Consider the following 16,885-nt stretch of genomic DNA (forward strand, 5'->3'; position numbering starts at 1 on the left):
ATATTTTTATCCATTTCCCTATCATATCATACAGATGTTTCTGGCTAGGTGGCTACTACATTATAGACCAAAGATTCTCTATTTCACTGTGCGCTAAATCTATTTCTGTACTATATACCTGTGAAGTATTTAGAGGTCATTCGGTATTATTGGATTAATCACCCTGTAACATACATGAACAGTAGTTTGCATGAAAATTTTCTATACCACATTTGGATTCTTGCTTCCAACCTCTGCTTTCTTTCTCTGCCCAAACCATGTTACCACCTAATGATCACAGAAGAGATGTGGCTGTGAATTAAGTAAATGCCATTTTGTGAATTTCACTGCAGCAGTGCACCTTTACCATCTCACCCAACAGAACTGTAGTGCAGGAGAAAGGATTCCACTCTGAAAGATGGTACAGGTTAGGGGCTTTGGTCTCTTTAAGAAAAAATAGTTGAGGAAGAAGCAGAAAAGGAGGGATGAGAACCAGACTGCGTAATTCTCAGCCATACCACTGGGCCAATGAAGTCAATCTTTAAAGCAGAGTCTCATCAAAAGCTCTTTTTTCATTAGAGCTTTGCAGTCTTGGGATGAAAATGTCACTAGTGACTTATAAGAAACAAAAACTAAATTAAAGGCCAATTTCTTTCCCCCCCCAAATTATTATCTATGAGTCTAAAAGAAAGTACCTAGGCAAGACCAAGGGTGAGACAATTTTATTTGTCTTAGCTGACAGTGAAAGTCTAATTAGACTGACAAATCTTCTGTGCTATTTTCCTTTGTGATATACACTGTAAGAAAGGATTTAGCCTGGAGCTGCACGTTATGGAAAGACATTAATCAAGATTATTGGACCCTCAATAGAAAACGTACTTAGAAGGCTGGAAAGCTTAATGGTTAAAACAAAAGGTTGAGAACCTTGTTCTGAGCCATACCAATGGGCTGGACTCTCCATATGGATAACGGGCAGATTCCCTCTTCCATTTTTTAGAGAGAACATTCTGCATATTCTATATCATACATGGTCATTCTATGGCTCCAAGATTATATCTGAAAACATCCACAAGTATTTATTCTTGTCACCTCCAAGCTACAGTTTGACTAGTCTGGCAAGTGACATTACCCTCATCTCAAGAAGTTGAGGCATACACTGGATATGTGTTTGAATATGCTTTGAACTTAATGATGGTGATAATGAGACTGAGTGTTTATGGGTAAGAATCAGGGGCAGGGCTAACAAGGCAGATATCATAGTAGGAGTCTGTTATAGACCGCCCAATCAGGATGAAGAGGCAGATGAAATATTCTATAAACGGCTGTGAGAAGTCTCAAGATCGCGAGCTCTTGTCCTCATGGGGGACTTCAATTTGCCGGACATCTGCTGGGAATACAATACAGCAGGGAGGGAACAGTCTAGAAGGTTCCTGGAATGTGCAGGGGATAACTTCCTGACACAGCTAGTGAGAGAGCCAACCAGGGAAGGTGCCCTGCTGGATCTGTTGTTTGTAAATAGGGAAGGTCTTGTGGGGGTTGTGAAGGTTGGAGGCTGTCTTGGGAACAGTGACCATGAAATGATAGAGTTTTCGATTTTGCGAGAAGCAAGGAGAGGGGTCAGCAGAACTGCTACCTTGGACTTCCGGAGGGCAGACTTTGGGCTTTTCAGGAGCCTGGTTGACAAAGTCCCCTGGGAGGCAGTCCTCCAGGGCAAAGGAGCCCAGGAAGCCTGGATGATTTTCAAGAAGGAAGTCTTAAAGGCGCAGGAGCAGGCTGTCCCCATGTGCCAGAAGACAAGCCGTCGGGGAAAAAGACCGGCCTGGCTAAACAGGGAGCTAGTGTTGCGACTTAGGGAAAAAAAGAGGATCTATGGCCTCTGGAAGGAAGGGCAGGCCACTCAAGACGACTACAAAGAGGTAGTGAAGCTATGTAGGGAAAAAATCAGGAGGGCCAAAGCCCAGCTAGAGCTAAACCTGGCTTCTGTTGTCAAGGACAACAAAAAAAGTTTCTATAAATATATTAGCAATAAGAAGAGGACTAAGGATTATCTCTGTCCTCTAGTAGATAGGGCCGGCAACATAGTGACCAAGGATGAGGAAAAGGCTGAGGTACTTAATGCAGTCTTTGCCTTAGTCTTCAGCAGTAGGACCAGTTGTTCCCTGAGCACCCAGACCCCTGAACTAGAAGACAGGGATGGGGAGCAGAATGAAGCCCCCGTAATCCAAAGGGAAACGGTGAGGGACATGCTTCAGCACCTGGAGGTGCACAAATCTATGGGGCCGGATGGGATCCACCCAAGGGTATTGAAAGAGCTGGCGGAAGTGCTCACCAGGCCACTTGGTATCATTTATGAGCAGTCCTGGACAACCGGGGAGGTCCCAGCTGACTGGAGGTTAGCAAATGTGACACCCATCCACAAGAAGGGCCGGAAGGAGGATCCGGGGAACTACAGGCCAGTCAGTCTGACCTCGGTGCCTGGGAAGGTCATGGAACAGATCCTCCTCAGTGCCATTACACGGCACATGCAGGAGAACAGGGTGATCAGGCCCAGTCAGCATGGGTTTGTGAAGGGCAGGTCATGCCTATCAAACCTAATATCCTTCTATGATAAGGTGACCCACTTAGTGGATGAGGGAAAAGCTGTGGATGTTATCTACTTGGATTTTTGCAAAGCTTTTGACACTGTTTCCCACAGCATTCTCCTGGAGAAACTGGCTGCTCATGGCCTGGACAGGTGTACTCTTCGCTGGGTAAAAAACTGGCTGGATGGCCGTGCCCAGAGAGTGGTGGTAAATGGAGTTAAATCCAGTTGGTGTCCAGTCACAAGTGGTGTCCCCCAGGGCTCGGTGCTGGGGCCGGTTCTCTTTAATATCTTTATCAATGATCTGGATGAAGGGATCGAATGCACCCTCAGTAAGTTCGCAGATGACACTAAGCTGGGCGGTCGTGTTGATCTGCTTGAGGGTAGGTTGGCTCTGCAGAGGGATCTGGACAGGCTGGACCGATGGGCTGAGGCCAATGGTATGAGGTTCAACAAGGCCAAGTGCCGGGTCCTGCACTTGGGTCAAAACAACCCCATGCAGCGCTACAGGATTGGGGCAGAGTGGCTCGAAAGCAGCCCGGCAGAAAAGGACCTGGGGGTGTTGGTTGACAGCTGGCTGAATATGAGCCAGCAGTGTGCCCAGGTGGCCAAGAAGGCCAACAGCATCCTAGCCTGTATAAGGAATAGTGTGGTGAGCCGGACTAGGGAAGTGATCATCCCCCTGTACTCGGCACTGGTGAGGCCCCACCTCGAGTACTGCGTTCAGTTTTGGGCCCCTCGCTACAAGAGGGACATTGAGGTGTTGGAGCGTGTCCAGAGAAGGGCTACAAAGCTGGTGAGGGGTCTGGAGGACAAACCTTATGAAGAACGACTGAGGGAGCTGGGGTTGTTTAGCCTGCAGAAGAGGAGGCTGAGGGGAGACCTCATCACCCTCTACAACTACCTGAAAGGAGGTTGTAGAGAGATGGGGGCTGACCTCTTCTCCCTGGTGACAAGTGATAGGACGAGAGGAAACGGGTTCAAGTTACGTCAGGGGAGGTTTAGATTGGATATTAGGAAACATTTCTTCACTGAAAGGGTTATTAAACATTGGAATAGGCTGCCCAGGGAGGTGGTGGATTCACCATCCCTGGAGGTGTTTAAAAAAAGGGTAGATGGGGCACTTAGGGACATGGTTTAGAAGTGGCTCTTGTCAGGGTAGGTTAAAGGTTGGACTCAATGATCTTAAAGGTCCCTTCCAACCTCAACAATTCTATGATTCTATGTAACAGCGCACGCAGTTTCTGGCTCTTCATGGAGAACATAACCAGAAATCCATCCGCCCTCCCAGAAGGGTTCTGATCTTTTTTGCATAGAAAACTGTCTGTGGGGTCTTGGGATGCAAGCATCCATGTCACAGGGCAAACACATTAGGGGCCTGCCAGAGGACAGTGGCCCCTAGGGCCTCTGGAGCAGTTCTCCTTAAGAACCCATGTACCAGCTGGAATCATAGCTTGGATTTGCTGAACTGAATATGTTTTGAATGGAATAGTTGTGTATCACCATATATGCTTTTCTAGACTAGCTTTACTTAGCAATTAACTTCAAAGATATCTTTACACAAATAATTTGAAAACTGAGTGACCCAGCTGTGAACTGGACAGAACATGCCACATGAGGGCATATGGAGAGTCTCCTAAAAAGCTTTGAGCAGTGACTCAGTAAATAAATTCTGAGCATATAAGCAATTGACATCAAAGCAGAAGCCAAGAGAATGAGTGTCACCTTAACTCATTTTCACAGAAGTCTCCCAAACCCAGAAATCCCTGGGCTACTTCACTAATAATTGAAGCTGTGCTATAAATGAGGAAATAGGGACACCTTTAACAATTGCTAATGAAGTAAACCTGCGAGAAACATGGCAGCCTTGCAAGAATACAACATGGCACAGTACAGTGACTCTCATCTAATAGCAGCCTGCACAGCATGCTACCGTACCACATGCAAAAGCTAATGGCCTATCTTTGAGGCCTTCATAGGGTAACGTGGCAAAGCAGAAATCCCAGAGAGGATATTATTATCACAGAAGAGTCTGGTGTGTCAGGGCCCTGAGACCAGCAGCAGGAAGTTAGATCATACTTAAATCCAGAGCAAAACCACGAGTGAGAAAGTCAAATCAGCATTTCTACTCAGGGCAGCAGAGCACAAGCACCATTTGCAACTCACTGAAAAAAACCCCCACAAATTGAAACTCCTTTTTCTCCCTTATTTTCAGTTAACAGAAAAAGATCAGCTCTTGTTATCTTCTTTCAAGGCCTCTCTGAAGGATATTTGAATCACAGAAAGGTTCCTATCAGTATAGCATCCAGTCATACATCTCAACTGTTTCTCACTCAAATCCTGCCTATCCTCCACTGATCCGAGTTTCACTGCCTTGCAGAAATGCCATTATAAATTTTAAAACAAAATGAAGTTATAGACATTTAAAATGCTAATATCATTGCCACCGGGTATTTCCAGTAATACTCTTCTCTTAATTCCCTTTGTCTTGGTTGTTTGTCCAAGCCTATATCCCACGACTGGGATCTTCACAAACTGCAAAGCATGTTATTGGCCTGTGCAGACACTGCGTATTTTTAAAGCAATTCATTTTCCCAGCTGTTTTAGCCTAACTGTGCTCTAAAATATTTTTGGCAGTACTCAGACTACTTAACTGCAGGAGGTATCTTGGTGTACATTACAAACAGAAGAAATCTCATGCTCTTCTTCACTTCCTTAACAAGTGATGTGTAAATCTAAATCCTACTGAAATTCCCTTGGATTTCTTATCACTTTGGGATTACAGACGATATTCTGAAAAAGCTTCATATGCATTTCAAAAAGGAGAAGTTTTAGTTACTTACATATGAAAATGAGTTATACAAATTGCACAGATACTTCTAATACAGTAATAATAATAATTCTTTATCCCAACTTCTGCTATTTTGCATTAGATGTTTTACTTGTATCATGCTTGGTGTTTCCACAATGGTCCAGAACCCTTCTGTGCTAAATAGTGTACACGTGCAGAACAAAAAGTATATTTTGAATGCAAGGAATCTGCAATCTAAGCATAAAACAAGATATCACACATGGATACAGAAAAATGGATAATAAAACAAAAAAATGTGACAACATTGATGAGTTTGATAAACAGCTGCCTTAGACCACCATCAGCCTAACTTCTGACTTTTTGGCACACATCATGATGAAAGGAGGGCTTCAGTGGGATTGGAAAAATAACCTGTAGTTGCCTTGTGGATGGTACCAGGAAGCAGAAAGATTTTTATGATCAAACCTAAGAAGGGAGCAAAAAAATGCCTGAATTGTGCTGATCAGCATGGGGACAGAAGAGGCTGAACTGTGAAAGGCCTTGAAAGTGAAGAAAAATTGTTTATTTCTGAGCAGGAAAGAGACAAGAAAGCTGGAGCAAGGTAATAACTAACTGTATTTGTACCGCTCATAGCCTTAGGTAGCTATATTTTACATTCCCCAAAAAAACAAACTTGTTCTATTAGATTTTTCCACCACTTAGATCTAAAATTGTAAGCAGGCTTGACAATGGTGATGTCGAACACAAGCAAGATAAAATAATCATTAGGCATCTGAAAACCACAGTTGGAGATACTGCCCAAACAGAAAAAAGACAATTTCTTCTCACTTTCACCACACAAATAACACAACTTAAGCTGACAGAATCAAATTCTACTAAGAGTAAGGAAGAAAGGCAAGCCATCTGTGCTGCGACAGCAATAAAATGGCCTGATATTGAAATACAGAAAGTTGTAATGGAGGTACATATTGACCTTTGTCTTTCTTTTAGTGGGTAGCACGAAGTGTCAAAGAGTTATTGCTTTAATATCAGCTGAGATAAGGCCATTTGTTGTGGTGCATGCGTATCCAGGAAATCACCGCTCTAACCATGTTTTTAGAAGCACTTTGACACTTTATTAAATCTTCTTGATGCTCTTTCAGCACATAGTGGTCTCTACAGGCTGAGTGAACTGCCATGTAGGTTAGGCAGGAAGCTTTCTGAAAGAGTTCCTCTTCAAGAAAGCCAGGGTCATTTCCAGCTTGATCCAGCCCACAAATGTCCAGGACTATTCTCTGTTAAACTCCTATAGCTAAACACAGATCTGTTGCCTTCATAAATTATAGAAAATCTCCAATAAACCAACAAGAGCAGGATTAGGACCACAGACTTTATTCTTCTGGAGATGTAATCGTAAAAGATTTTCTCTAAAATTAGAGCCAGCCACTGAGGAGAAGGAACTGTAATTCTTTCAAAGTTTATGACAAAGAGTGACCAAATTTGGGGTAATTTCCCCACATTTAGCTGAGACTTTATAAATTAACTATTGGGTGTTTGAGGCTAATAATTTAAATAATCCCAGTCCTGCTGCCAACTGGATTTACAGAATACCAAAGGAGGCAATATAAAACCTTGGCTTGGAATTAGTTATTCCAATAGCTGTAAATTCCACTGCAGTCAGAGGTACTTAACAGAATCACAGAATGGTTGTGGTTGGAAGGGACCTCTGGAGGTCATCTGGTCCAACTCCCATGCTCAAGCAGGTCCAGTTGCCCAAGACCATGTGCAGATGGCTTTTGAATATTTACAAGTATGGACACTCCACAACCTCTCTGGGCAACCCGTGCCTGTGCTCGGTTACCCTCACTGTAAAAAAGTGTTTCCTGACATTTAGATGGAAACTCCTGTGTTTCAGTTTGTGACCGTTGCCTCTGGTCCTGTCACTGGGCACCACTGTCGGCTTTACACCCTCCCTTCAAGTATTTGTACACATTGATAAGATCCCTCTGAGCCTTCTCTTCTCCAGGCTGAACAGTCCCAGCTCTCTCAGCCTTTTCTCATAGGAGAGATGCTCCCTTAACCATCCCTTAACCATCTTAGAGGCCCTTTGCTTGACTCTCTCCAGTAGCTCCATCTCTCTTTGGTACTGAAGAGCCCAGAATTGGGCACAACACTGCAGGTGTGGCCTGACCTCCTACACAATTAAGAGGATGATTTTTGTGTTTTCTTATCCTAAGCGACCAAGACTAGATAAAAAATTAAGAGAACGGTCATATATACACAAACATAATCAATAACTGATTAAACTTTCTGAAGCAGTTAGAAAACAATTGTGCAACTTGTATGATTACAGATTTCAAAATCCTTGATTTCATTAAGGTCTTCTGTCCCAATCAGCAGAAATTGTTTCAGGGAACCAGATGGAATAATTTAATTTATTTTTCTCCAAGTAGACAAGAATATACCTTTCCCTGGAGGTTTAATAAAGGCACACTCTGATCAATAATCAGTCACCAGTGACCCAGCCAGTGTATGCTGGTGGCAATGAAAGTATGTAGATTTCTACAGGATGAGGTTCTGATGTAAATACAGATTTTAAAACAGATGTTGCACCCTAGTTGATAACATGATAGTACACCACTGAAATAAATAATTTTCAAAATCTGATCCACTGCTCAGACTGGTTATTTACGTGATTCTTTTCTTTGCACAGACAAGGAGAGGCATTTTTAGGACTGAAAACGCTACATTGGCACAATTAAGCCAGAACATCTGAAATTAATTTTTTTTTTCTATGAATGATTTTTACCAAATATTTTGAAACAGCTCTATGTGGAAACATCTAAATTTTGCAAGAAACTGATCTTGATAGCGTTCCTTTAAAGTTTTCTGAAAGAAAGCTATAAAAGGAAAATGAAAAATGGCTATACCTGGAAGTAATGCTCCATTGCTTTTCTCCCCATTATGAACTTCACTGTTGCAGCAATACATACTGTCATAATAATAAATAACCATACACCCACCCCCCATTAAGCTTTGTAGCTCTCTTAGGAACACATTTCCCCACATATGGAACTGCAGAAACAGTTAAAAACATGTTCTCATTCGCACTGGGGCAGTTTTACTTACAGAAATGGGGTTGCACTAGAACAGGAGCAAAATTTGTCCCCATTATCACGTACATGTGCCATAATAATTCATCCAGCTGTTCGTTCACCAACACAGGACACAACATTTTGTGATGTTTTACATTATTAAAATAAAGAGTTACATGGAGCATGATTCAGAGAACATGGCTTCCATGAATTTACAAGTGAGCAACAAAACAAAAGATTAATTAAGAATCCAAGGAAATGCAGAAGACTGACTCACCTGGATGCTGGGTGGTGAACGATTTTTTCGGGTTGTAGTGGTGGCCATTGTAGTTGTGGTTTCCATGACTGTAGTAGACATTTCCGGTGGCACGGAGGTTGTGGGTGTTGTTCCCAGGATGGAAGGGACTTCCCCAACAAGTCGGACACTTCCATTGATTTTAATGTTGGGGTTGTTCTCCGCTGCCATGTTCAGCACTTTCAAGCCATTGTAATAGAGACCGGAGAGCTGGCCTTGGAAGAGACGCCCTCTGTCCTTCCCTCCTATGGCTATTTGCGCCTGGGTGTTGAAGATCGTTAACTGTCGTCCTAGTAAAGGGGGGTGAATAACATTATTGCCAGACATTTCCTTCGCTTTGCATCTTACATTGAGTCCTGGCCAGAAATGATGGACAACAAAGAAGTAGATTCATTCTTGGTAGTGTTTGTTATCACTGTAAAAATACAGTATGGAAATGTACTGCCTAAAGCTCATTAATAAGAAAGATTAGCCTGAAAGGAAGAACAGCTAAAACTGAATCTCATTCTTCAGCATCCACTCACACATCAAAACTCTGGAGGAGCTTTGACTCAGTCAGAAATTTGAACTCGCTCAAGAGTTATACCCATTTTAAACTACAAATAAGGCTTCAATATGTGGCTATTTTTCAACTATCAATTCAGATTGCAGTACCTGTCAAGCTTTAGCCCATAAATAAACCTTCAATTTTGACTGGTCAGAGGATGGGGATTAACTCATAAAGCCACTTTTAATAATGCAAAGGTTTTAAGGGGTGGCTTGGGGACAGTAAAACATCAGAAAAAATTGATGGTGATATAAGGATTGTGTAGGAATCTTAAGACATGATGAGTCATGATCTTCTACCTGTAAATTTTGTGTTGTGAAGGCTCAAAAATGTAAAGTAAAGAAACACCAAATGCAAACATGCGTGATGTCTCTGAAAGAGCAAAGTTTTTGAAGTAGCACGGACAACATGGTGCTTCAAACGGTTAAGCCCCAGAATGCCTTACATGTGACTCCCCTCTCGCAGTGAAATTCAAATGTAGGCAGGTTAAGTGGTTTACCCAAGGTTACACCTTGAGTGTTAGGAGTAGTCTAACATCACATGTAATGAAAAATATATTAAAAATAAGTCTAGTAACAATTGCCAATTCACCTAGTTTTGCAGGACACTTAAATCACATTCAGCCTGGACTGCTCTATAAATACTGCTTACGTCCCAGGCTGTTGACTACCTTAAGAAATAAATTGCTTTTGGGTGCCTATAATTTCACTGTTCCTCAGAAGATTAGGGGCATGCCACCTGGAATCTGTTGAATTAACAGACAACCAGACTGGGCAGAGCTCAGAAGGGTTATCAATGCAGCATCAAGTCAATCATCATTCAGATATTTACTGTGTTTTCCCATTTTTATGAAGTTTGTAACACATCTCCCCATCCCATTCCCGCTCCCCAGTTCTCACTCACCACTTCCTCTCTCTAGTCCACCCTGGTGAGAGGTGCAAAATGCCACCATGTAGCAAAGCACAGCCTATAACCCACTGCTCATTCCTTCGCAGCCAGTGGTTAGAGTAGATCAAAATACAAGGGGGAGCTCACCAATTTTGGTGGTCGTCGTGACGGGTCTCGAAGTCAAGTGGTGATGCGGTGTTGCATCATCTTATGGTGACAGGATGGACCATGGGGAAGAGAATGGGGACAAGAGAAGAAATGTATCTGAAAGGAGTTCCTGTCCCCAAAGAGGGCCCTGGCTAACTAAGCAAAAGTGTATGGAGAGGTATAACATGGACATATGGAGATAGGCTGAACATCCCTTGTGCTCCTCACCCACAGATTTGTAAATGAAACACTACAACTTGATCAGGGTGGAGTAACTGCATTGATGAAAAAACGAGAAATAAAAATGGAGGGTATCCTTCCCCTGGAAAGTGTTGAAACACCTGATGCGATATTCTGCATCTTAGGAGGTTTTAACTTACCAGAGGCAATGTATGTCTATTAAAACATCAACAAACATGCACTGAAGCCACACATCCTCATCATGTAAAAACAGAGCCTTTCCTCTTGTCTATGACAAAAATCGGATCCAATAACAAAATCTGTCAAAATATTCAGCCCTCTCAGCCCAGCTCCTGTCTGAGCTAGAGGAAATGGCACTGTACACTGTACAAAGCCAAACTCTTGTCATACACCATTTCCTCAGAGTTTGCTTTTCTTCTCTGTCCTGTTTTGCTTTGGATTTTTTTAATGGATATGCTGTCAGTTGTTTACTACACCATTTTCCCTTCTCTTCACACATTCCCTCCCTCTAGCACTATATGTCTTTCCCTACTGTCCCTTCCTCTACATACCCAAACATTTCACTTGCTACTGTTCCCTCCTTCTCACCTCACTCATGATTGACTGCCAAAAGGTAGAGGTGAGATGAGTAATGAATAGGGAACTATTTCGCTAATCTTGAGATGCTATCCCTGAAAATGGAGGTAAGGTACTGACCATTCAAAGCTTTCCATTTCCATTCCTTTCTCCCCTTGAATCAACACTATATATTTTTTCATCTTTTACCAAAGGGAACAGGGGTGGGCGATGATGAGGAAGTAGAATTTTTGCTGCTCCAGCTAGGAGAGCTCCCCAAACCAGGAGAGTAAATGGGTTCCCTCACTTTTACTGGAAGATTGCAACTCTCCTCAGGATGTCACCTATTCTAACCCAAGTTCATAGCACAGCTTTAGACATGTCTGTCATACCTCTTGCTTTACTTTCAAGAATGGGGAGTTAGTATATTAAGGCTGAAAAATAGATCATGTCTCCCTTTCTAGGCCTTCATCTGCATCTTCTGAAAGAAAGCCTACAGCAAGGAAGTGGCCTCACTCCACTAAAAAAGGAATTTTGTGTGTTTTGGGGTCTTCATTGTTAAGTGGTCTTCCAGTCCAGGATTCATGCACTGCACCATATGGTTAATGCTGGAGAGGGCACTGGTACTAGAATTGTGCTTGCTAAAAGAACAATCACTTGTGGGAGTCACCTGCAACCTATCATTCCTCGTTCTTCACTCTACGATGGTGTATATGTGCGTGAAAAAAGACAACGGGGAAATGCACATGGAATGAAAGAAAACTGTTGAGAGAATATACACTTAATTCTGCCACCACAGGTATCTTCTAATCATTCTTTTGATGATAAGGTTCTGAAGCCCTTACTTCCCCTTAAGTAAAATTTATTTGGTCACTGAATTTTATTAAGAAACTGTTTACATTAGTAAATTCTACTAGGTGTGTAGAAGTTGCAAACTTAAGTCCTTCTTTTCCACAGACAACTCTTCCTACTGCTATTTTAGTGTCATACTGGAGAAAAATGATGAGCATATTTAAATTTCTGCTTTGTAAGTATTCTGAATAGTTCAATCTTTTGTTTCTTTGTTTGCTCTCTCATTGACTTCTTCATTTGTAAAACTGAATACTGATTAAAAATATCACAGAGAAATCTTAGTGAAGTGTAACTGTTCCATAACACTAGGAGAGATTTGGGGCCTGACTTTGCAAATCTTAATTCACACTAATAGTTCTTGCTTCAAAAGTACAGTCACTCACATCAATGAGACTTCATATGTAAGTAAGAAAGATTTGAGGAATTAGGGACTTCCAGGATCAGTCCTTTTGATGAGATGCTTCTGGGGCTTTATTAGCTCATCCACTTGCAGAACAGGTAACATCTGTGCCTTAGCAGACAGCATGTATTCTGCTAAGAAGATCTGCTGGTTTAATGACTACTTAAGTTGAACAATTTAGGACTAATACTTCTTTTTTTTACTCACATACATAATCTCAGTGAAGTTAATAGCGTTTAATGTTTTGGTTATTACTCATATAATTCAAGACTGTAAACCTAGGCTCCTCTTAAAAATATTTGAAACCAACTCATAAAATTAAAAAAAAAAAACCCTCAAATATAGTAATGATGCCATTTCAGAAAGATGTTGTGTTATATTTGTTTTCCAAGAATGAACTATTTCATTATTATGAATAATGAATTAACAGTGGTACCAAACAAAGACCAAATCTATGACATTCAAAAATGTCAGTTGAAAAGCATTTCATCTTACCTCACTCAAGCCAAGAACTCACATGGGCAAGACAGCTATTCTATAAGCTGCCTCTTTGATGAATCCATCTATTCCTTCATCCATCAGTTCATCTTGTTCCATTTTGATAGGAAGCTACCCTTTCACTCATCATCTTTATAAAGTCTTCTGACAGAAGGTTTCCATGTTACATTAATTGTTGGATGGATGACCAGATGGATGAGCAGGTTGGTGAACAGCCAGGTAAATTATTCATTCTTATAATTTTTTAATTTGAGTGGTACCTAAATTGCTGAAAACGTCTATCTACTTTGGAATAAGGAAGAAAGCTATACTGTCTCAGGTGTTACACTGTTGCACAATGTAATTCCCTAACACAAAATGTAAAGACAGAATTTCCTTTCACTTTAGTAAAAACATGGCTCTACCCTTCTAGCCTAAAAACATCCAGTGCTTTGAGAGTGTCTAAATGCTCAAATGTTGCCTCTTTTAGGCCCTACTGCACGTGTGATTGTCTTTTAACAAAGCACCAATATCCACAAAAGGTAGACTTCAGTTCAAAACTTCAGGATAGCTTACAAATGAAAGTGCCTTGGCATGCTTATAAGCTCAAACTTGGAGAAGCAGTGACATAAAATAAAAGATTTGGTGGAAAACCAAAAAGGAAAAAAAAACAAACCCAAAACAAAAACACAGAAGAAAACTGAGGTGGGTTTCTCAAGCACATGAATTGCATCAAGGAATTAGACATGCATCTGTTTGAACAAAATTGAGGCAATCATTGTCTTTAGTGTTAAAGGGACTTTAGCAATTCAAACTTACCAAAATTATCCTCTTTTTAGTGTTAAGCTTTATTTATTTATTTTAGTTTGATCTTGTAAATTAACAGGGCAACCCACTGAGACTCAATAAGCATTTTCTGTATACCTTTATCTTAAAATTTATTTACAATTTAGCTGAATTAACTGTTCCATAAAACCCTGATGGTCCAAAAATATTTCTGTTGTAGTTACACAAATATTTTTGTCTTACTTTCACAAATACTTTAGCTTTAGTTACAAACATTACACCCGTGTAGACCAAACCTGAAAAGTGGGCAATGCTGTCAGCTCTCATTGAAGTCAAAGGGAACTGAGTGTGCACAACACTTCGCAGGATCAGACCATTCACATAAAAATATTTTGAACATAGTTAGCCACATCCTTTGTAACCTTAACTTAATTCATACTGTCTAAATCAATTTGTTAATTCAGCTGAGGATAGAAGTTTGAAACAGAACATAAATTACATTTTTCCAGTCCTACAAAACACCGGTTTTCCCTCTTGAAAAATTTGGTAACAACCATAGTCTAAGTTAGCACAGAAAATGCAAGATCTGAGTTCAAAGGTCACCCCCTTTTATCAGCAGTACTTTCTTAAAAGGAAACAAGAGAAGATCATGTTCTGCTTTTTCTAGACTTTAAGGCAAGGAGTTAGTTACAGTGATTTTTTTTTTTTTTTTTTTTTAATATCACATTTAGTATAGATGGAGAAGATCCTCCTGACTTAAGTTCCACTAGATTACCCAGAGCCAGTCCAAACCCTGCTGAAATTAGTAAGAGTTACTCCGTTACCTTCAACAGGCTTTGGAACGGGCTTTACATCCAAGATTTTTTTGGTCCCCTCCAAATTCCTGATAAAAAAACATTACTGTTCTGACACAAGTCCCATTTCAATAGGTCACTGAGTGTATGCAGAACTCTCACTCAAACCAGCTGGACTTATGCATGTTAACAACTCTTTTGCCGAACTAAGGCAAATCATTCCAGGCAAACACACAAAATTAAGTAGCGCTGCCTGAGGTTTAAGTTAGGGAAGAATTTGACCCATAACTTAGACAAATGTATCATTTGAGTGTTTAAATTGTACTCCAGACATAGCAAAAAAGCGACAGAACAATCATCTTTCTCTGTCTCCCTCACTGTAGTTTATATTAAAATGTTAAAAAATGTTTTCTTTACAACATTTTTTAAAATTGTTTAATTATCTTAATACAATTAGAAAATACATAGCCACAGTGGCTAATCAGACTAATGAGAAAAAAGAAACTTACAGGAAGTGGTTTAACAAGTAGGTTTGAAAATTTTTTAAGAAAACTTTGATAATAAAGATATAAATGTAGTTTAAAAACAAATCAAAATAGGAAAATCATGCAGTGGTTAAATTGCCATAATACATGTTGTTGCTCTTCGCCCTTCTTCATTTTGTTTTTTTTTTAGAAAACGTCTCCTGAATTTTTGCTTGTTTGTCGTTACTATGATAGCAAGCTTAGAATTTCGTCCCTTTAACTGCGTTTTAATAGCAATGTATTATAGCATGATTTATCAACATATGGCAGGTGGAAGCTGACACAAATTATAATGAAAATTAAAACAGTCATTTATGCAGCAGGCGATTATCATTTAAGAAACATTTATTTGCAGGCTTTAAAAATGAGGGTTTAGAATCAAATGGGTTTAAAATGAAAGTTTTAATGACTGTTACCTTTTTCCTGCAGCCACTCCTCTACGGGCCGGTTATATTTGAAGGGGATTTTCTGTTTTACCATTTGGAACCGTTCACTATCAGTGTTGCCTTTAAAGTTTAAAAAACAGCTTAAAAACAATCTGAAAAGTCAATGAAATAGTTAAAACATCCTAGATCTTTTGGGTTCTATTTATGACCTTATTTAGCTATAAGTAAATAAGTGCGTGTGTGTGTGCACATATATATATTTGAAAGAGAGAGTTTTATCTTTAGTAAGGTGGAGAATAGTTGTGTGTCCCAATTGCCTGAAGTTCTGGAAGGTCGAAGAAGTTAAATCCTATGAAAAAGATATCTCCGATTCTCCTCAGAGTATTTGTTTATCCAAATTGGTTAGAAGGCACGTGTAATTTGTCTGAGACATGAGACCTTGAATGAACTCAGTGCCATGAGTTAAAACATTTTGATCAGATTCTAGATCTCATTGCACAATGATCTCTAGATCTCATTGCACAAGGACATGGCACAATATGTCTGTCACACAAACACACATTTAGAGTACTTTGATAAACCTTCTTGTGGTAATAAAAGACGTGTTAGGACTAGAAACCCAGTAAACAGGAAAAAAAAGTTGATGCTGAAAGGATGTAATAGAAAAAAAACATGATTGGGAAAACAGATAGAAAAAAAGGGAAGTAAAATTTGAAAAGAGGAAGAGCTGTAAATTATGGATCCATGAAGGCTTGTGTCCAGTTACCAAAGACTCAGGCCTGTTGCCAGAGGAAAACAGAAGCTTAGAAACAAATTTAAATGAAAGCAAAAATAATTACCCAAGATGTAAATTCTGGCAAGTGCAGTTCCATTGTTCCGTGTTGATGGATAATAGAATTATCCAGTAAAGTGTGTTTTGGAGGAAAGCTCTTATCACTCGCACAGTACAGAGAGGAAGAGGATTCACACAAAGTCTTTGTCCAAATTCCCTGGCTACCAAAAAACTGTACAGGTCAGATGGGCTGGGCCAGCCTCTAGTAGAAAAGAGCATCTCAGTTTGATGGTGTTCGGAGTGACAGTAAACGAGTGCCATAATTCTGCTTTTTCATTTTCTTCAGCTACAGTCACTTTCTGATTCATTCTAGTTTTTGCTTCATGCATTGTTTTTATAAAAACTCTTCAATCAGACAGGCATAAAAAGAGGGCATCTTTTACAAACTTAATTATAACATTGTAGAAAACTAGAGTAAGCCCCCAACTTACTGCAGTAATGCTACCATAAACAGAAGTTCACTAGATCTGTAGCGCTCCAATACATGCTTTGAATAAACAGCAGTCCGAGAGTCAGCAACTGCTCTGTGCAATTTGCAGTACTGCTTTTAAAATTCCACATATAAATAACCTAATGAGGCTTCATATTTATTTGACTTTCTGAAACAGATGCTGGAATCTTTTTTCAATGTAAAGACACACCAAGGAAAAAAAAGAAATTACTAACAGCTGGCAAGACGCACCACCCAGTCAACAGCAGACACTTTCATACTGCAAGCAATATGACTGGTAAATCTCACGTGCTTGATAATCCTT

At 40.2% G+C, this 16,885-nt stretch overlaps 1 protein-coding gene across 2 annotated transcripts in view; it reads right to left on the reverse strand.

The window, feature by feature from the left end:
- Positions 1-16,885, reverse strand: part of LOC128909113 (neurexin-3-beta) — a 386,021-nt gene that overhangs the window by 103,784 nt on the left and 265,352 nt on the right. The window contains exons 4-6 of one of the 2 annotated variants that reach the window (XM_054200357.1): positions 15,329-15,418; positions 8,724-9,031; positions 6,532-6,534 (exon numbers count right to left, since the gene is read on the reverse strand). In XM_054200357.1, coding sequence (XP_054056332.1) covers positions 6,532-6,534; positions 8,724-9,031; positions 15,329-15,418 — 401 coding nt within the window. The remainder of the gene's footprint in view (positions 1-6,531; positions 6,535-8,723; positions 9,032-15,328; positions 15,419-16,885) is intronic. The other variant, XM_054200358.1, reaches the window with a different exon arrangement.

This window comes from Rissa tridactyla, chromosome 4 (genome assembly GCF_028500815.1).
Source record: "Rissa tridactyla isolate bRisTri1 chromosome 4, bRisTri1.patW.cur.20221130, whole genome shotgun sequence".
Classification (NCBI taxonomy): Eukaryota; Metazoa; Chordata; class Aves; order Charadriiformes; family Laridae; genus Rissa; species Rissa tridactyla.